This window comes from Anopheles ziemanni, chromosome 2 (genome assembly GCF_943734765.1).
Source record: "Anopheles ziemanni chromosome 2, idAnoZiCoDA_A2_x.2, whole genome shotgun sequence".
Lineage (NCBI taxonomy): Eukaryota > Metazoa > Arthropoda > Insecta > Diptera > Culicidae > Anopheles > Anopheles ziemanni.
This window is the reverse complement of record NC_080705.1, coordinates 72,361,195-72,383,261: the sequence shown is the minus strand read 5'-3', so window position 1 is coordinate 72,383,261 and position 22,067 is coordinate 72,361,195. Positions and strand designations below refer to the sequence as shown.

At 42.6% G+C, this 22,067-nt stretch overlaps 1 protein-coding gene across 1 annotated transcript; it reads left to right on the top strand.

Annotated features, from left to right (window-relative positions):
- The first annotated feature begins 6,222 nt into the window (after positions 1-6,222).
- Positions 6,223-21,512, top strand: LOC131294283 (death-associated inhibitor of apoptosis 1-like). The gene is made up of 2 exons (XM_058322329.1): positions 6,223-7,117; positions 20,704-21,512. The coding sequence occupies exons 1-2, from the start codon at positions 6,223-6,225 to the stop codon at positions 21,510-21,512; spliced, it is 1,704 nt and encodes a 567-aa protein (XP_058178312.1).
- Positions 21,513-22,067: the final 555 nt, after the last annotated feature.

Below are 22,067 nucleotides of genomic sequence, written 5' to 3'. Positions count from 1 at the left end.
TGTGGCACATTATGTTCCTAACTTAGCGCATTATTTTCGCAATGTTCCTTACTTGGCGCACTTAAAATAAATTGGATGTAGTTCATGAAATTCAACAGTTTTATTCAACAGTCAACTTAAACTAATAGATACACATTTCAATAGCAATTAAAAAATCAATTTTGTATTTTTAGCAGTGGACTTTGGATTCTTTCATACAACTAAAACTATCTCTTCGCTAACCTTTATAATCTTATTCATCAGAGCCTTCTATGATTCTTCATTACTAGCAGGGCAAACATTCATAATCTTCACCGCGTGACTACATTAGGCGTACCATACCAAAAAACTGGTACGCTCCAAGTGTCAAACCAGCCAACCCAGAAGTGCTGGGTTGCATTTGGTATGGTACGCTGGAGCTCGACCGTACCAAGTTTTTGGTATGATACGCCTAATGTAGTCACGCGGTCACGGTGAATAATTAGGAACACTGTGAGCCAATCTTTGCGCAAAATATTTTCGCTTCAAAATTAGCATAAAAATCTCAAAACGCGCCGAATCTAACATGAATTTATTGGAAATACTTACCAGTTTTAACAGTTTCTGATAAAAAAATCACTAATAATTTTTCCTTATAAATATAAATTATTGGAAACAGTTGAACCCACTCCTTAGCAGCGTTGCTAACGCGGGTAAAAAATGGCGCACTTGTGGGTGGAATTTTTCATTTAATTATATATACATTCGATAACAAAAATCAATAACATGTTTTGATGCGGATGTATTGTACTAACATAAACAAATATTTGACTACATATTTGAGGCTAAAATGTTTTGGAAATAGTATAATATTGAAAAAAATATTAGAAAGTGCTCCAAGTTTGGACTCGCGCCAAGTATGGTGCTTTTTAGTACGCGGTTTTCAAAATTTGACAGTAGATTGGGTTTATTGCATCGATGTAAATTCCAACCTCACGAAAAAATATGTAAATTACACATTTGCATAACTTACGCTTTTTGTTTCGTTTATTGCAATTTATGTTGTTTGAATATGCTTGCATTGCATTCATATTAACGGACAAAGTAAAATTTTGAATACTCTATGATACATGTACACAAGAACTCGATCTCTTAACTCCTAGTATAAGCTATGTGTCAAGCAATAATCGAGATACGCGGAAATTCGAGATACGCGAATTTTTCTAGTCCCCATTATCCGCGTAAGTCGGATATCGAGTGTACAACTTCACTCTACGACGCTTACCACAAGACTAATAAGTCCAAGCCGGGCTGCTAGTGTTCCTAATTCCACTCTCCCCTACTCCTTTTCCTTATCTGCATGTCGTTATCAATTACATAATACAGGCCGGCCTCGGTTTTCGTCACCAAACGGGACTTAACCCGTTAACGGCTAGCGGACGAAAGTTCTTACGTTTGTAATACCTACTCACGACTTGACTGACACAAAACAAACGTTGGTTGTGTACATTCATCTCGTCAGAATTTTCAGTGGTTGATATGAAGGTGTTCTTCAAACTATAACAAAGTTTGTGTGTTTTACACCCGTTTCCACTTAGGGTGGAAGCGCGGCCGCCTTCTGTGCAATGGCGCGCTATAACGGTGGAAACGCGAGTATCAACGGTCGTACGGCGCGCCATATGACTGAATCTCGTTTGCCTACTGTTGAAATGCGGACGCGGTCTGTTGGAGGGACGCAAATTTTGACGGCCGCACAAGATCTGTGAAGTGAGAGGTCTGCTCATACCATCGTATAGCAAAACCTGTCAAACTACCGCATAATCAACAAACTGACCTTCTTTAAATGATGATACTGTACGGATGCAAAGCAGTATTTGTAACACTATTCAAAAACATCTAATTTTCCACCCGCTAGCTTTATTGAGAGCAATCCCTGACGCAGTATTCAAAACATACGCGACCTCTCACTTTTACAGATCTTGTGCAGAAATATACCGGCCGTCAGAAATGTACAAGGCAGCCCCATAATAAGACGCCTTCACCTCGGAATTCAGCGTATAGCGGGATTCAGTTCTACCGTGGGTTTTCTCCACACTTTTATTCTACCATCCTTTCAAAAAATAGTCAATTTATTCTTGTCCTTTACTTGCATTGTTCTGCGAACCCGAGGGAATTGTTTATTTAGTTTTTTTGGGGGTCTAATCACCGCTGGCGATGTACTGCTCCATTGTGAGACTTCTTACGTTGATTGTATGCTTTTAAGTTAAATGTGTGCATGACTTTTGAATAGATTCAACACTGATTGATAGGCCATATCTCTAATGATATATTGTCGCACCAGTTTGGCCACTTATTTTGGCCCCAGCAGCTACAATCGTCTCAATCATGCGCCACACTCGGTTCGATATGACGATAACACGACTGGTTCTTGATAAATTTTTAAGAAGGCTAACAATTTCACATTGCTAAACAACTCTTACTATTGTATTTATGTTTCAGTTTACTAAAATAGCAACTTTATTGTACCGTTTTCCTTCATTTTTATGTCATCGGATGATATCGGACCTCTTCTGCAAAGGAGTTCCTTTTCTGGCCATTTTGGGCCAAAAGAGAAGTAAATCTGTTATCAGCCATAGTTGAATTGATTAAAAAGTTCTCATTTTATGTCATAAAACTTCAAACAACCACCAAAATACCAAGTAAAAGCAAAATAAAATACAAAATATGATGAAACATTGTGCTGTGTACTCACCTTCTTGGTGCTTGTTTAGGGTGCGACAGCACAGTTTTGACCATTTCTCGGGAACCCAAGCTCGTATCGCGGCCAAATTACATCAAAATGAAGACGGTAGTGCCAGAAACAATCCCTCATTTTTACTTTTTTTGAAACATTGGTTCTTTACAAAGAAAATGGCCTTTGTTTCTGTTTGAGCCTGCTGTGTACTGACTTTATGGGTGTAGTGTACCTTACGAAGTGTGTACGTCCATCGATAAGTTAAGATCAGTTGGCCCAGCCACGACAGCCGACCCCCGTTATCACATGCACACATTACCAACGTTCGACTACTTATCATCGTCATTTCATGATAATAAAACATCGATATTCTGCGACGTTTCAATCAGACGTTCATCAGGTTTCAAGGAAATATCACTTTACTTCTAGTAACGGTTTTTAGGCAACTAAATAGTTACCTGCAGCAGCTGATCACTTATGAATACGAATCACGAACGTGCACGTTAAATACAATACTCAACTTTAATCAGTGTATTATGGTGAGTAGTCTACTATTTCTAATCCAACCGGAATGTGTTGTGAGAAAGTGTCGATAAAAGAAAATTCTCTCGTTTTTGTATGGGCCGAGGCAGCATGGATCAAAATTATGTGGAATATTCTATCTTTACCGTGCTTAACGGAATTTGAAAGTGATGAATGTTTCTCGATTTTAATACCGATCAATTACACACATAGTTAATTTCAAGTTCAAGATTTCAATTATTTAAATTTTTTATGTTATTCAACATTGGCTGTTTAAGAATGGTTAATTCAATTGGGGATGAGAATAACGATTCAGTAACGTGATTCAATACAGAGTGAGTGAGTTGGAATAGAGAGTCCATTCTTTAATTCACTCAGTATGAATTGACACAGTGAGAAAGATTCGGCTCAGTGAGAATGTATTGGCTCAATGAGAATGTATTGGCTCAGTGAGAATGTATTGACTCAGTGAGAATGAATTGGCTCAGTGAGAGTGAGATACACTCTTCGTGACCCAATTCACTCTTCATGAGCCAATTCACTCTCCCTGAGCCAATTCACTCTTCGTGAGTCAACTCACTCTCCCTGAGCCAATTCACTCTTCGAGAGTCAATTCACTATTCATGAGCCAATTAACTTTCACTAAGCCAATTCATTCTCACTGAGTCAATACATTCTCACAGAGTCAATACATTCTCACTAAGCCGAATTCATATGAGCAGAAATAAATCATCCTGGTGAATTGAATCAATTCATTCATTACGATGATTTGGCTCACTCACTCACTCTGACATCACTAGATTCAATGGCACGCAAGAAACTGTGAATAAGGCAAAACACAAGTGAATAGAGTAAAGCTGGATTTAAACGTTGCATATTAATCTGTGCAGATCTTTGACGTCTACAGATTTCCTTTGTTCTCTCGTACCCATCGTCTGTCAAACATCCCTCCAGATATCCCGAATATCTCGAGGGATGTTGGAAATAGCTAAGGAAAGGCTGTAGACGTCAAACATCTGTGCAGATTAATATGTAACGTCTACGGCTTGCTTAAGAGAAACCCTATCCTTTCAACACGCTGGCGACGTGATGTGCACGAAATGACATGCTATTAACATTTTGTCTTACAGCGTTTTAAGCAACCCGTAGACGTTGCGAACTTGTACGCGCGAACAATTTGACAACCTGGCATTGCCTATGTAAAGGAAAGGAAAGGAAGATTTCCTCTTATATCTTCCTTTCCTTTCCTTTACATAGGCAATGCCTGGTTGTCAAATTGTTCGCGCGTACAAGTTCGCAACGTCTACGGGTTGCTTTACATCTCACCTAGCAACTAGTGTTGGGTAAAGCATCAAAATTCAGTGTGTTGTGCGCACACGCACTTGCACCAAGGTATGGATCAAAGACAATTAACAGACAGATCGCAGCATACCATGTAACGAGCCGAAAACCGTGGGAAAATTTTGGACAGTTGGTTAAAATTTTGTTTACTTCTTATGAACAGCGAAGAAAGTGGGGTAAAACTGCAAATTTGGTATGTTTCATCAAAAGAAAAAAGAGTTGAGGCGTTCGAAATATGTTCTGCAGGAAGACTGGGTATAAGGCAGACCAACACACTTAATTTCGGCAATCACAGCGAGCAAAAGGATCCATATCCCATGATTTCACTCAGAAGAACAGTTTCTATCAGCAAGACCATGGATACTGTGGTCTAAAATTACCCATTAACTATTTCGTGAAGATTTTGGCGAAGATCTCCCACAAGTAAGCTGGAATTTTTTGAAAACACTTTTTTAACCAACTGTCACAACAATGGCGGAGCAAAAAACAGCTTTGACCCGACCTGTCTGTTAATTGTCTTTGGTATGGATGTTTTTAGTAGACAGGACCAGTCGAGGGGTGCTGGTAAAAGTAGGGGAAAATCACTTTCCGGTTGAAAACATACTTTTGCGAGGATTGTTGTGATTCGCGCTCGTTTTCTGATGCGAAAACTGGTTTACTCTACTACAAACATTCAACAGCTAGCTATCATTTTGGTAGATCCTAGAAAGTGATGAATTGTCTACTTACCCGTTTGTATTGCGATTTGGAGGTTTGACGATGCAACATAAAATATTTTACAGTAGGCTAGCATTTTTGATGTTCTACGTACACTGTCGGGGGTTCCTAGGTGAGATATAAACCGCTCTATCCAGAGTTGATTCTGTCGTATATTTTTGCAGCGTAATCTTATCATTGACTAGTAACAGCAATTTGATTTCTTACCGCGTGACTACATTAGGCGTACCATACCAAAAAACTGGTACGCTCCTAGTGTCACCAGCCAACCCAGAAGTGCTGGGTTGCATTTGGTATGGTACGCTGGAGCTCGACCGTACCAAGTTTTTGGTATGGTACGCCTAATGTAGTCACGCGGTTAGATTAACTTATCATACCTTTATGACGGATTGCCTTGGCACAATATACGATAAAATGTATCTTATCGGGCAGGAAATGACGCTAAATTAAAAATTTCGTCATTAATTTTTTTTTTTTAATTTTCAGATGGTCCCTGCCCAAAAATGATAAACGCTGGTATTGCTGTCGAGTTAAGAATTTTGGAGCTTTTTTGTATACTTTAAGTTTCATTAAAAACTCGAGAAAAAAGTTTGAGATAACTACACATCTTTAAAGTTAGAGAAAACGAAGAACACATTTTTAGTCAAGGGATTTTCTCTTGATATATTGAAGTCTTAGGTGGTAGATTTAATTCTAGGAAAATGTCATATCTTTGACAATCTTGGCAAACACGATAATAATCCCCATGAGGATCTATTTCTTCACATGTTCAGTTGAAAATATCAAAATAGCATATTACAGGTTTACATTATTATATTTATTCAATACGATCCAAGACATCAAGGATTTATCGTATCTTTATCACCAGATAATAAGGTGAAAGAATAGTTTTTTGGAATTGTTAGAGACTGAATAATCTTTTAGTACCTTGTAAAAACTAAAATAGCGTTATGTTGGGTACTCCAGTGCCGATTGAACCGGTGCATCATCATCACCAATCAGGCAGTTCAAATGGTGGGCTTAACGAAGAGTCGAAACGGTTGGAAACTTATTCCAGATGGCCCAAGCCGTTGATCATTATGCCTGCAATTCTGGCTCGGTTTGGATTTTATTACACTGGAGCAAGAGATATAGTCAAGTGTTACTTCTGTCTCGTTGAACTTGGCTCATGGGAACGAACAGACGATGCAGCAAGGGAACATCTACGCTGGTCGCGGCACTGCCCGTTGATGACGAGGCGCCAGACAAACAATGTGCCTCTGGACGCAAACTTTCTGAATGATGTTCCACAACCTGCGTTCGATACGGTCGGTGTGAGAAGTCAGCAAGTGTCACCTGCGCAACAAGCAGCCGAAGAACCAATAGCTCCCCGATCATTGAGGCTCACCGATGCGGTACCGGTAGCAGAGTACAACCGTCAGGTGTTGGCGAAAGAAGTTCAAGCACCCAAAGTACGTGCTAAATATCCTTCGTACGTCCAACTTGAGCAACGATTGAAAACATTCAACGATTGGCCGATTGCACTGCCGCAAAAACCGGAGCAACTGGTTGAAGCAGGATTTTTTTACACCGGAAAAAGTGACCAGGTGGCGTGTTTCAGCTGTGGTGGACAACTGAAGGGCTGGGTACCGGGTGATGATCCCTGGGAGGAGCATGCTAAATACTACGAAGATTGTCACTACCTCAGGCTGATGAAAACTCGTGCGTTCATTGATAACTGCAAAACGCAGACAACACAACAAATGGCAGAGCCTTCCAAATTGACCTTTCGTAAGGACAACCTACGGAGAAGCACCGAACCTTCGGAAGATGAAAAACGCACTGAGCCAGCGGAATCGAAGCTCTGTAAAGTGTGTTATGAAAATGAGTACAACACAGTGTTCATGCCGTGCGGTCATGTGGTGGCTTGTGGGCGGTGTGCGGCCTCTGTCCAAAGGTGCCCTTTGTGCAACGAACCTTTTACCAACGTGTTTCGAGTACACCTGTCGTGATAAGGTAGACATTTATTATCATCATTTAGTTATAAATCAATTCAATTTGTAGAAGTGATCGAAAACGGATCAAAGGCGCATGTTTACAATACACAGACTGGCCCCAAGGTGTATAAATAGGGGAATATGGCAGCACACCTGGGGCGACCTCTCGCCCAGGACCCTGATCGAGGCAGCAGATTCGTCCGTTGGAGCCTCCGCGTCATCCCGGATGTGGAGCGCTGGGTGGCCCGGTAACACGGACGGGTGAACTTCTACCTGTCGCAGGTATTGATGGGACATGGATTTTTCCGTCAGTACTTCGCGATAAAGAAGATCATCCGATCCCCGGGCTGCCCAGTCTGCCAGGGAACATGTGTTGTTCTTATGCCCTCGTTTCGGTGAGGTGCGCGAGCGGCTGCTGACCGGTCACGGAATGCAGCCCGCGACAGCAGACAACTTCGCCGAGTACCTGCTGCACAGCCCCGAGGCATGGGAGCGAGCTGCCGAGGCGGCAAGTATCGTCTGCTCCAAGCTGCAGCGGCAATGGAACAGCGAGCGGGCTGCTGAGGCGGAGCGAGAGACGGCGGCGGCCAGGAACGCGCTACGACGGGGCGCTTCGGCCGGGACCCGACCCTTCGCGGAAGAACCCTGGCAATGGACGAGCCAGCCTGGACAGCCTTCAGGATGCGGGCGCGTCAGCTGCTCGAAAACATTAGGCGGCTTCGTGGGCGACAGCACCGGATGCCGCCAGCAGTTTACGCGGCCACGATGGTTCGGATCGTAGCAAAGCTCAACCTGCACGATGCGTCCCCCGACATGTCTCAATCAAACAAATCTCCGGCGCGCTCGGCGTGGGCGGCAAAATGAACGCCAGCGGGTGAACCGTAGGAGAAGAAATGATTAAGGACAGTTGGGCCTAAATAAAAAAAAACGCGAGGTCCCGATTGGGAAGCTAGAAACTAGGGCCAAACGGCCAGAAGCCCTTCGGTGCCCCCACACAGCTCTACCGTGTAGGTGCATGCTGTGTGGGGGCACCGAAAAGGGCAAGAGAAGGGAGTAACTGAGTTTCCGTCATATTGTGATACTAGTTAAGTTCTAGTATTATAAGCGGGAATAAAGCGATCCGTGGAATGTCTACGAAGATTTCTCCATTCTCAAAAAAAAAGGTGTGTAAAAAGAGATAATATTTATAATTCCACGGATAATCGGACATATATTAAAATACGTTTATAATACCTGGTTTGAGTCTCGGCTAGTTCACTGTTGACCAGTTCCAGTTAGTTAATTTATCATAAAAAATGTTTGAATTGTTTTTTATGGTAATTTTTATTGCTATTTTCGATCTGACCAATTTTATTTGACACTATTCCCAAAAAATGTTATGAACCAACCTGATATTCATGGAAACAATTCAACCCGGTTGTGCAGTTGGCAGTTGCACACTGCGTTCTGCGGGACAGAAATGACTGAATAAATGACTGAATAAATTACTGAAAAAGAGTAGTTTTATTCAGTCAAAACGTGAGCGATTTTGAGCGACCCTCCCCTGAACTGAGTGATTCCTCTTCACACCACTCTCTCCTCTCCCCTTCTCCCTTTCCCAACCATTCGTTTGTACCCATCCAGTCATCATGCCGTACATCAATAGAACACGCAAAGTTTCCTTACATTTTAATAACTTTATTTTCCTTGTTTGTTCATTAAACAGTTGCTAATTACATACCTTATGGAAAGAAAAGAACAGACAAGCAATCACATTCCATTAGAACCTTTGAATGGACAATTACAATACTACTCCACTTACCCTGGATGCTGGACCATCGGGCATTGCTGAAGGTATTTCGGTATAATCCCAAATGAGGCCCCCCGTCGCCGCATCATCGTCATTTTTTCCACGTGTGCGCCTGAAAGTATGCAATAGGTGGCACATCGATTCAGTTTGAATATTTGAACCTTTGAATTTCCGTTAGAAGCTGTAATGACTTGAACTAATCGGTTAAACTGAGCAAGATGGAGATCATAAACCAATGAGTAGGACTGAAGAAATGAGTTTGAAACGGCGGCGCGCCCGCAGCGAGCGCAGCGAGCGGACTGCGCTAGGTCTACTGAAAATGGGAGTTTGTTATAAATTTGTGAAATAAGCACCCCTAGGTTGATTGCATAGCCGAAATTTCATAAACTCATGCAAGTAGTGCATGAGGCAATTTATGTTATACAACCTTTTCAGTATAACCACTCTCGCTTAATTTAACGAGACATTCAATTCAAACGGTTCACACAACGGCATTTGTTTCACCCATTGCATACTTTTCAGGTACATCCGCTCACAAATGGTGTAGCCACGACGGCGATTTCGGCTGGGGGGGCTTCATTTGGGATTTTACCGGTATTTCGTTGCTATACTGAAATAATTATGGATAACACTTACCTGTATAAAGAATCTTACTTACCAACATTGGTTTCATGGTAGATTTCTCATCACACATCACAAATAAACACACTTGTGGAAAATGCCCCCAACCGAATATTAATAACGCTACTTTGTGTTGCAAGCGTTTTAAAAAACGCGGTATTTATTCGGGCTATCTTCACAGTCGAATCAAAGAGCCCCGCTTCCCTTCGTAGCTTATTTTTATACTATCTGAATCGCGATGGCCGGTTCATATTCAAAATGCCCATCGGGGTCATCATTCGCGCATCTTGATCGGGCGAAATTTCGCCCAACCAAGGTAAGCATTAACTGCTTAATTTGGCCTCCCTTACTCTCTAAACCCTATCTGTCACTATCTGTTATTGTTTACTTTCTGGTGCTACTACCGCGTGGATACCTCTAGTTTATGTTGAGTCGTCGGCCAGTGTTACTTTGTAACAACACTTTTTGCACATTTTTCGGCACACTTGTATTTCCTATGCTCTTTCATATTCCTCATTCGATCCCACATCGAACAAACGTCAAATCCCATTCACTCCGGAGAGAATCCCATTCGATCCCATATCGAACAAACGTCAAATCTCATTCACTCCGGAGGGAATCCCATGTCGAACAAACGTCAAATCCCATCCACTCCGGAGGGAATCCCATTCGATCCCATGTCGAACAAACGTCAAATCCCATCCACTCCGGAGGGAATCCCATTCGATCCCATATCGAACAAACGTCAAATCCCATCCACTCCGGAGAGAATCCCATTCGATCCCATATCGAACAAACGTTAAATCCAGTCCACTCCGGAGGGAATCCCATTCGTTCCCATATCGAATGACTGTCAAAATCCCATTCGCTTCTGGGTCACGTTTCTACTGACTCATGCAACATGAGGAGCTAATCAAACTAAATTTAGGATCGGATCGAAAAACTCCATGCCTGCATCAGATAAATCAATACGATCCAGCTCCGACGTCGCAACACTAGTTGGTTAGTGCCTTCCGAACCAAGCAGGCGTGTATACGATTTTACTTATTAGCCCTTAAAGGGCTCCTTCCACGATGCGAGTATGGTAGTGAGTATGGTAGTGAGTATGATGAGTGACGGGTCCTTCGACACTCGACATACTCACCAGGCACCCATTTTCATACTCACTACCATACTCACCATTCCCGGCATCGCCGGGAGTATGGCTGATATGGCTGACGACTGTCAAATGACACAAACCTCCCGCTAGGCAGCTCGAAATATCGTTCTCAAAACGTCCTCCGCGCGAACAAACGTCCTCCATTTTTGTATGGGGATGAAACAAAAGGAGGACGTTTTTCGAGCAATCGTCCTCCTTGTCCTCCTCACCATACAAAACTGCTCGATGTGTGTGTCATGGAGGACGTTTTTGAGGACGATTTGCTCGAAATTGCCTAGCGGGCTGGCAGCAGAGGCAATGACATACAAAAGCATGGTGTAAACGAGGTTGAATACTTCAACATAGGGTGGCATGTTGTCTTTTCGGTCATACGTCCTAATGTGTCAGAGAAATATCCACCGAAGTTTACAAAAACTTTTTTTTTCAAATCTGCTAAACAAATGATGTTAAGTCGTCCTATCTTAAACAATTTATGTGTTGCGACTGAAAGTAGTGCTTTACGAGATAAATTTTACAAGTATTGTTATTAAAATATGTATCGTCAAACTAGAATAAAGAATAAAACAAAGTACTAGATATATTTAGTACGACCGAAAAATGTTTGTCTTACGTTTTATATAACTTGTAGTGATCCCAAAATGGGATTCGAATCACAACTTGGGATTCGAATCACAACTTGGGATTCGAATCACAACTTGGGATTCGAATCTCTATGGCGACTAGCGACTCTTTTACCAACTCGTTCATTCTTTTGGGATTCGAATCCCAGTTAAGGATTCAAATCAAAGGGAGTCACAAAAACTATATATTAGGATTTAAATCGTTCATTCAATATTAAGATTCGAATCACTCATTCATTCTCACTCAGAGCGCACATCACTACTATTCTGTTTTCCAAAATAATTGTAAGGAATAGGTCATCATTCTGCCGGCATAAAAATATGTCGTTCATCCACATGCGATGACGGCGGCGCTGATTTTCAAGCCGATTGCGTTCTCGACGCATTCTCCGCAATACTTGGAGGCGGGCTAAATTGCTCATGGCTAGTGCAAGTTGTTGTCTGATGTTTGAATCCATTGCCACTGCTACACTGACGATTGCAAAACTTTAACAAACTTTTTAAACCGACGCATCAAGGCCGACAAGGCTTTCTGTGATTCCTAACCATATTTACACTATTTTAGCACATGCTAAATTTCAGATTCTAAGCTGTACTAGAGCTTTTTATGTGTATTTAACGTCCACAACCGAAAGTTTTTTCATCGTTTTCTTTCTTATAAATCAAACACAAATGTTAAATTGGCGAAATAAAGTTTATTTAAGAAGCTAAAGAACAAATTAGTAAATTCATTCAGCAATGGATATTAGTAACATGCGCTTAACAAATCACCCACACTGTAGCATTCTTTGTCGGCTTCATCAGCTGGTGCGCCATCTGTCAACATAACCCATACCATTCTCGCCCATACTCACCTGGCTTCGTCCACACGGAAGCATACTCACCCATATACGGTGCGCGTTTTTGACATCTGTCAAAAACTCACTACTAGAAATCCGGCTGATACTCGCCGTGTGGAAACGGCCCTTTAGTCGTCGTTCGGGTAGCTGGTGAGTATTTTCTTAGTCTGTTCCTATCAGCAGCCTATAAATAAGCAGTGTTTTGTTCGCGTTGAGAAGTTTTTGAGGAAAATCATTTGTAATGTTTAGCTGGGTGTTACTCAATTCTGATAGATGTAGCTCCTGTTTCCGATAGCTTCAAGTCGATGGTCTCGTTGGCAGCTCCCTTGAAGTTGGTGCCATTGTCGGAGTACCGTTCTGCCAGTAATCCTCGCTTCGACACGAATCTTCTGAGTGCTGCTATGAACGCTGCAGTAGACAGAGAGGAAACCAACTCCAGATGCACTGCCCGCGTAACGAAGCACACCAACATTGCGATGTATGCGTTTGTGGTTGCTGCCTTCCTATGACTGTCCTTGACGTACCCTGGGCCGCATTAGTCCACCTCTGATTTGACAAACGGTCTTGCTTCCGCCACTCTTGATGCAGGTAACTCCCCCATTGGTTGCACCACCAGCTTCGGCGTGTTCTTGAAGCAGGATTCACCCTTCTAGCCACCAGATCTGCCGGGTTCTCGACTTCCGGCACTTGTCTTCATTGACCTCCTTCCGTGTTCCGCTGGATGTTCGATGAGCAATTCGCTACGAATGTCTTCCAACTTCCGTGAGGAGAATTCACCCAATGCCACACAGGGGCTTAGATATATTGCGGTGGCCTACCTTGAACACTCAAGACGTCCGACGAAGTGTTCCACGACAAACCCAATGTGGACACCGCTCCTATAGGCCCCGTCCCAAACTCACAATTTTCTGCCTTTGCGATGTGCTCCGGTGTGATAGCTTCAAGTGCTTCAAGCTCATTGGAAGCCCACTTGCGGAGCCCAAACCCTCCCATGCGGAACAACTCACTGAGCTCCTTGACCATTTTTCCCGCTTCCTCCGTGCTCGCTGCGCCAGACAAGATGTCATCCACATAGAAATCATTCGCGCAGCGTGAAGCCATGGGTAACTGTATACCTTCAAGGGAATCTCTCAGCTTTTCCTCGAAATTGGCAACCTTGGACAAGTTAACGACATCCTTTCCTGACTCGGTGCGCCTGGTTGAGGTCAGAGAAAACTTTTCACATTCTTCATCTTGCCCGGACCGAACGCGTTCTTCCGGTATTGCTTCCAGGCTAGCCAGCTTCTCAAATGCCCCAAGATCGTTGTCAGCCAAACAGGAACAGACGACCTCAGCTGCATTTTCGGAGACTCGTTCTTCCCTGCCGCATACAATCCAACCAAGGCTTCAGGAGCTTTGGCAAGTGAGCTGCTATCTTCAGTTGACTTTATTGGAGCAACTCACAAAATAACTCTGCACCAATCAAAAGGACTATCCGCTCACTCCGGAAGAAAGCTGGATCTGCCAATATTATTCCTTGGGGAATGTTCCAGGACTCCGTGTTCCGAGTTTGTGCAGGAAAGTTCGCTGTAATGTTTCGCAGCACCAACCAATTTTCTCGAGACACAAAGGTTGATGCTTGTGATTTCATGGTAGCTACCACCATCGTCTCTGCCTTTAGCGAAACTGCTCCGATCCCGGACAACGGTTTATTTAGTCGCCTTTTCTTTAGCTTCAACTGCTGCACCAACCGTTCGCTCATGAAGTTGGATTGCGACCCCTGATCCAGTAACGCTCTAGCTGGAAATTCTCTACCTTCATCGTTGCAAATTAACACCTGAGCTGTTGACAACTAAATCATTTTCTCTTGTGGAGTTTGTATGTACAGTACCAGGCATTCAAAGTCGGACACTTGAAAATTGAACAATCTTTTCACTTTGAGTTAAGTTATCTTCTTCTTCGAAGCACCTAGCGACACGAAACTGCACAGAGGACTTCTCCAACCTTTGTTCTTTGCGAATATTCAAAACAAAGAAACAAAAAATCCTCCAATTGCGGAAATATTGGAACACGAATGAAAAAAGTCTTGTTTTCGAGCCAGACACTAAAAGCCGGACACCTTACACATCACACAGAAACCATTGTTTTAATCTTTGGTAGCATTACCATTGGCAGTTATTACTGCTTGTAATCTTTTGGGTACACTTTCAACTAACTTCAGACAAATTTTTGGTCAACTTTTTCCAATTCTTCTTTCACTAATGATTCCAATATTGATAAGTTGGCTAATGCTTAGCAACATTTTTCATTAACGAATGTCAAACATGTTTGATTACATTTAAGTCTGCAGACTGTGTTGGGGTTAAGAAAACAAATGGGCAGTTGTAGAGCAACTACACCTTCGTCATGAAAGCTGTATGTTTAGGATGGTTGTCCAGATAAAATCCAAAGTTGTTCGTGATGCCTAGTTCTTCAACACTCGCATGCACATTTTCGTTTAGAATATTGATGTAATAAATTGCATCCATGTTTCCACGAATGACATGCAGTTTTCCTAACCCCTGGGTAGCCATACAACCCCAAATCATTATGTATCCACCCTTCTTGATTCGCAGTCTTTATGGTTATACCGTAATATATATTATAACTTTTCGTCGTAAGATTCACCAGCTTTCCTCCTTACATATTGGCAGTCATCTGATGCATAAAGGTTGATTTTTGTTTCGTTTCTTAACAAAACCTGTCAAAATAATCAAATCTAGCTACAACATGGTTGTTTGAGAAGTTTTTAGTAAAATTAAAGTGATACCTATGATCAAAATTCTACATCTTTATCCATGCATTATTTTACGAAATCAAGCCGTAGTTAACTTATTTTTCGGATGTGACTAGTTTTTTTACAGCCTTTCTTCCGAACAAATGGGGTTTTCTTAGAAAACGCCGTACAGTTAAAACGTCAAAATGTAATCCACGCATGTCACTCAGCCTTTTTTGAAGTTCAACAGCACTCGTAAATGGGTTTGAACGAACTTGTCTAATAACGTTCCGTCCGTCTTGATCGCTAATTTTACGTATTTTTTCTCTATTATTAGTTTTATTTTGAACTCTTTTGTTAGCTGTATATATCTTAATAATATCATGAACTGTTGGCCGACTTATATTCGTTAATTCATTAATTTCTCGGACACTTTTGCCCTGAGTCATGTTGTGTATGACGATTTTTCTAAAACCTATTGTAGGCATTTTCAGTGACTAAAATTTCCACTACACTTGATGCTCACCTACTAGTTACCAACTCAATTTACTTGTGCCATATTGATACATGACTATTTCTTCCATATTACCGAGAAATTCATGATAAAATGAGGTGTCCGACTTTTAGTGCCTGGCCCGAAAACAATACTTTTTTCATTCGTGTTCCATTATTTCCGCAATTGGAGTATTTTTTGTTTCTTGTTTTTGCATATTCGTAAAGAACAAAGGTTGGAGAAGTCTCCTGTGCAGTTTCGTGTCGCTAGGTGCTTCGAAGAAGAAGATAACTTAACTCAAAGTGAAAAGATTATTCAATTTTCAAGTGTCCGACTTTGAATGCCTGGTACTGTATGTTGTGGCGCTTATGCTGCTCTCTGTTTGCGGGGTAATCAGGTCGTTTTTGTTGCATACTAAGGTGTGATGCCCATGGCGCAGCGGTAGTGCGAGGAAACACCACGCCACAGGGGTGGGATCGAATCTCAAGTCTGGCACCCCCCGGTATTTCGAACGGCTGACCACCGATTTATACATAATATACCGTCCTTTTGGTCACCGAAAACTCTCCTCGGAGAGAGGCCTTGTACCGCTTGGGGATGCCGTGCCACATAAAAAAAATGTGTGATGCCGTTTCTGACAGTTTCCGCATCTTGACTGGGCCTTACAGAATCTTGCTTGATGCTCCTTTCCCAAGCAGTTGAAGCACAAAGACTCAACCTTCGCAATCTGTTGGTGGCGCTCTGACAACGACATCTTTGCAAATCTCTCGCATCTTGCGATATGATGTTCGGCCTTACACAACACACACCCTCTGAACATGTTGCCTGTCTGTGCTGCACAGGACATTGAAGCAGGATACTGTCTTTGTGAAGGCTTTCGAGTACCTTGATGATCATGATTTGCGTTTGTTCCACCGATTGCCGGCCTCGTGTCGATCCTGTTTTGCGTGTGGACGACCGAGTTTGTCAAAATCTTGATGCGGCGCTCACAAAACTCCATCAATGCCTTAAAGGTGTCCGTCTTCTGCTCGGCTGCAATAAATTCGAATGCCATTAGTGTTTGCTCGTCGAACTTGTATCTTACCAGACTTGATAATGGTATATCCCAGGAAGATACAGGCGCCTGCAGTCTATCCATTCCAAGTACTAAGCGCTTCAACTCGTTGACGATACGAATCAATTCCTCCCCCGTTGCGGCAGCCATCGGTTGCAGTTCCACTAGCGCCTTGAAATAGTCCCGTTTCAGCATCTTCGCATCATCAAACCGATCCAGTAGAGCCTGCCACGAACTGTTGTAGTTTCCTTCTACAAGCTTTACGTGGTCGAATAACCTGGCAGCTCCTTTTAGCGAAGCCAACAAATATTGCAGCTTCCTTATGTCCGACAACTCTGCATCGTGAACCATTGCAGTGAAGCGGTCCTTGAAGCTCATCCATTTTGTTTTGTCACCATCGAAAGCCGGTAAATCAATTTTGGGAAGCCTCACTTGCGAATTTGAAAAACTTGCATTCGCCATTGTGCTATTTGCGGCAGGCCTATCCACCCCATCTTGCTTCTCCAACAGAAAGCCCTTCACTCGGTGGAACTTTCCATAGAAGGCTTGTTTTTCCTTCAAAAGTTCCACCGCATCACTTTCTTCGTGCTCCGTAAGTAACTTTTCTCTCGCAGTTTCGAAGTTAGCCTTAGCCTCTTCTAACGAAATGAGGAGGCTGCTTATCTGGCATTGCTGGCTTTCTGTATAATTTTCGATGAATTCCTCAAAAAAATCAGCCCCAGCTATATACGCGTTTCAACTGACGCACCATTTTGTCCGTAACCGGCATTTTCTTTATTATTTCTGTCCCGAGAAATGCTAACTTTTTATGCCACACTGTAGCGTCGTATCAAATGCGCACGCTATGCTGGATTCGGTTGCCGCTTGACACGGTCGGTCACGTACATGTCCAAAGTTCACAATTTCAAAACGGCAACTACCACGAAGTAGTGAATCTAGCTACCATCCACTGAACTAAAACCCTATCCACGAATCAACGCTCTAACGCGGTTTATTCCGGATGAATGTTTCGACAATCCAAATTCTATCCGGTTCGAAGGACCAATGTTTCCGATAGCTTCAAGTCGATGGTTCAGCTTAGACTAAATTACATTTATTGATGTAATTTTACAAGTTATCTTTACGCTAGATCTTATCTCACTAACACTTATCACTTAATGTTATCTTTTGGTACAAAAAGTACAATACGGCCTGGCCGTTCAAATATTAAAAAAAAAAAACACTTGATAAAATGATAAAATGAGGTGTCCGACTTTTAGTGCCTGGCCCGAAAACAATACTTTTTTCATTCGTGTTCCATTATTTCCGCAATTGGAGTATTTTTTGTTTCTTGTTTTTGCATATTCGTAAAGAACAAAGGTTGGAGAAGTCTCCTGTGCAGTTTCGTGTCGCTAGGTGCTTCGAAGAAGAAGATAACTTAACTCAAAGTGAAAAGATTATTCAATTTTCAAGTGTCCGACTTTGAATGCCTGGTACTGTATGTTGTGGCGCTTATGCTGCTCTCTGTTTGCGGGGTAATCAGGTCGTTTTTGTTGCATACTAAGGTGTGATGCCCATGGCGCAGCGGTAGTGCGAGGAAACACCACGCCACAGGGGTGGGATCGAATCTCAAGTCTGGCACCCCCCGGTATTTCGAACGGCTGACCACCGATTTATACATAATATACCGTCCTTTTGGTCACCGAAAACTCTCCTCGGAGAGAGGCCTTGTACCGCTTGGGGATGCCGTGCCACATAAAAAAAATGTGTGATGCCGTTTCTGACAGTTTCCGCATCTTGACTGGGCCTTACAGAATCTTGCTTGATGCTCCTTTCCCAAGCAGTTGAAGCACAAAGACTCAACCTTCGCAATCTGTTGGTGGCGCTCTGACAACGACATCTTTGCAAATCTCTCGCATCTTGCGATATGATGTTCGGCCTTACACAACACACACCCTCTGAACATGTTGCCTGTCTGTGCTGCACAGGACATTGAAGCAGGATACTGTCTTTGTGAAGGCTTTCGAGTACCTTGATGATCATGATTTGCGTTTGTTCCACCGATTGCCGGCCTCGTGTCGATCCTGTTTTGCGTGTGGACGACCGAGTTTGTCAAAATCTTGATGCGGCGCTCACAAAACTCCATCAATGCCTTAAAGGTGTCCGTCTTCTGCTCGGCTGCAATAAATTCGAATGCCATTAGTGTTTGCTCGTCGAACTTGTATCTTACCAGACTTGATAATGGTATATCCCAGGAAGATACAGGCGCCTGCAGTCTATCCATTCCAAGTACTAAGCGCTTCAACTCGTTGACGATACGAATCAATTCCTCCCCCGTTGCGGCAGCCATCGGTTGCAGTTCCACTAGCGCCTTGAAATAGTCCCGTTTCAGCATCTTCGCATCATCAAACCGATCCAGTAGAGCCTGCCACGAACTGTTGTAGTTTCCTTCTACAAGCTTTACGTGGTCGAATAACCTGGCAGCTCCTTTTAGCGAAGCCAACAAATATTGCAGCTTCCTTATGTCCGACAACTCTGCATCGTGAACCATTGCAGTGAAGCGGTCCTTGAAGCTCATCCATTTTGTTTTGTCACCATCGAAAGCCGGTAAATCAATTTTGGGAAGCCTCACTTGCGAATTTGAAAAACTTGCATTCGCCATTGTGCTATTTGCGGCAGGCCTATCCACCCCATCTTGCTTCTCCAACAGAAAGCCCTTCACTCGGTGGAACTTTCCATAGAAGGCTTGTTTTTCCTTCAAAAGTTCCACCGCATCACTTTCTTCGTGCTCCGTAAGTAACTTTTCTCTCGCAGTTTCGAAGTTAGCCTTAGCCTCTTCTAACGAAATGAGGAGGCTGCTTATCTGGCATTGCTGGCTTTCTGTATAATTTTCGATGAATTCCTCAAAAAAATCAGCCCCAGCTATATACGCGTTTCAACTGACGCACCATTTTGTCCGTAACCGGCATTTTCTTTATTATTTCTGTCCCGAGAAATGCTAACTTTTTATGCCACACTGTAGCGTCGTATCAAATGCGCACGCTATGCTGGATTCGGTTGCCGCTTGACACGGTCGGTCACGTACATGTCCAAAGTTCACAATTTCAAAACGGCAACTACCACGAAGTAGTGAATCTAGCTACCATCCACTGAACTAAAACCCTATCCACGAATCAACGCTCTAACGCGGTTTATTCCGGATGAATGTTTCGACAATCCAAATTCTATCCGGTTCGAAGGACCAATGTTTCCGATAGCTTCAAGTCGATGGTTCAGCTTAGACTAAATTACATTTATTGATGTAATTTTACAAGTTATCTTTACGCTAGATCTTATCTCACTAACACTTATCACTTAATGTTATCTTTTGGTACAAAAAGTACAATACGGCCTGGCCGTTCAAATATTAAAAAAAAAAAACACTTATCACTTATCTATTACTAACACATCTATTACTACTAGCATAATTATCGGTAAAAGAGTAAATGAGGCCCCGGCCGCCATGTTTTCGATCATGACGTGTAGCTTGTGGGCGTTTAAACTGAATGTATGCAATTGGTGATACATTAATTCGTTAAATTCATCCTACGAGTATTTGAACCGTAGTGTGTATCGTTAACACTTTGACGGCCGCACAATTCACGGTGTCGGAACGCTTTGCGACCAGCGCGTTTGCACTAGTTCCTCCGTATCTGGCCGCCCTGTTTAATCAATCTTTTTCAATCTTTAACAGAATTTACGAACGAACAACAACGCGTCCAGTGAAATTTGTTTACTTTCCATTTGATAGTATTTTTTTTCTCTCTTTTCAGATCATCACTGCTCAAATTTTGTTATATTTATTCAATACGATTCAGGACATCAAGGAATTCCTTTGGAATTGTTAGAGATTGCAAACTAATCTCTTGATATATTTTAAAAACCAATAAAGCAATATGATGGGTACTCCAGTGCCGATTGAACTGGTGCATCACCATCACCATTCAGGCAGTTCAAATGATGGGCTTAACGAAGAGTCAAAACGGTTGGAAACTTTTTCCAGGTGGCCTAAGCCGTTGATCATTAGGCCTGAAACTCTGGCTCGCTTTGGATTTTATTATACTGGAGCAAGAGATACAGTTAAGTGTTACTTCTGTCTCGTTGAGATTGGCTCATGGGAACTAACAGACGATGCAGCAAGGGAACATCTACGCTGGTCGCGGCACTGCCCTTTGATGACGAGACGCCAGACAAACAATGTGCCTCTGGACGAAAACTTTCTGAATGATGTTCCACAACCTGTGTTTGATACGGTCGGTGTGAGAAGTCAGAAAGTGTCACCTGCGCAACAAGCAGCCGGAGAACCAATAGCTCCCGGATCGTTGAGGCTCACCGATGCGGTATCGGCAGCAGCGTACAACCGTCAGGCGTTAGCGAAAGAAGTCGAAAAATTCAAAGAACGTGCTAAATGTCCCTCGTACGCCGAATTTGAGCAGCGATTGAAAACATTCGACGATTGGCCGATTGCACTTCCACAAATACCGGAGCAACTGGTTGAAGCAGGATTTGTTTACACCGGAGAAAGTGACCAGGTGGCGTGTTTCAGCTGCGGTGGACAACTGAAGGGCTGGATCCCGGATGATGATCCCTGGGAGGAGCATGCTAAATACTACGAAGATTGTCACTACCTCAGGCTGATGAAAACTCGCACGTTTATTGAAAACTGCAAAGCCAAGAAAACTCAGCAAGTGGCAGAGCCATCCGAATTGACCGTTGGTAAGGACAACGTACGAGAAAGCAGCGAAGCTTCGGAAGATGAAAAACGCAGTGAGCCAGTGGAATCGAAGCTCTGTAAAGTGTGTTATGAAAATGAGTACAACACAGCGTTCATGCCGTGCGGTCATGTGGTGGCTTGTAGGGGGTGTGCGGCCTCTGCCCAAAGTTGCCTTTTGTGTAACGAACCTTTTATCAACGTGTTTCGACTGCACATCGTGTAATAAGATAGGCATTTGTGATGATTCGTTGTTGATCTCTACTTGGGATTCGAATACCTATGACGACGTGCAACTTTTGTACTCACTTATTTATTCATTTGGGATTCGAATCCTAATATCTCATTTTACATGTTTTAAATCATAAAAAAAGTGAAAACAAGGAACTCGAATCGCTGCCGCAAAAAGAAAAAACAACGTAAATCTTGCTACATGTGTTTTTTTGCATGCTGTACTCCTACCTCAAGAGTTCATGGTTTTTGAAAAGTGAAATAAAAAAACAAAAACTACAGGATCCACAACAACGTATAAGATCATTTAATACCAAATCACATCTCCTTTAATACCAAAAAACCGTTCTGTCACTTCCGGTGACGTACTTGCAAACATGTTTGATCGATTTCACTGAGCTAAAATACTCAACGTGTTTGAATGCCTCAGTTTCAGTTTTCAGTTCTTAGGATCAAAATACAAGTGTACGAATGTTCTTAAGGCTATATTTTATGAGCATTGAATTGGCGAAGAAATGATGTTGGCAGCTATGCGTGATGAGTTCCGCCA

Bases quoted from the DNA above. Each gene is read 5' to 3' on its own strand.
- LOC131294283 (XM_058322329.1), top strand. From the start codon at position 6,223: ATGTTGGGTACTCCAGTGCCGATTGAACCGGTGCATCATCATCACCAA. The intron at 7,118-20,703 runs GTAAAGTGTGTT...GGGAACTAACAG, and splicing joins GCCAGCGGAATCGAAGCTCT to ACGATGCAGCAAGGGAACAT.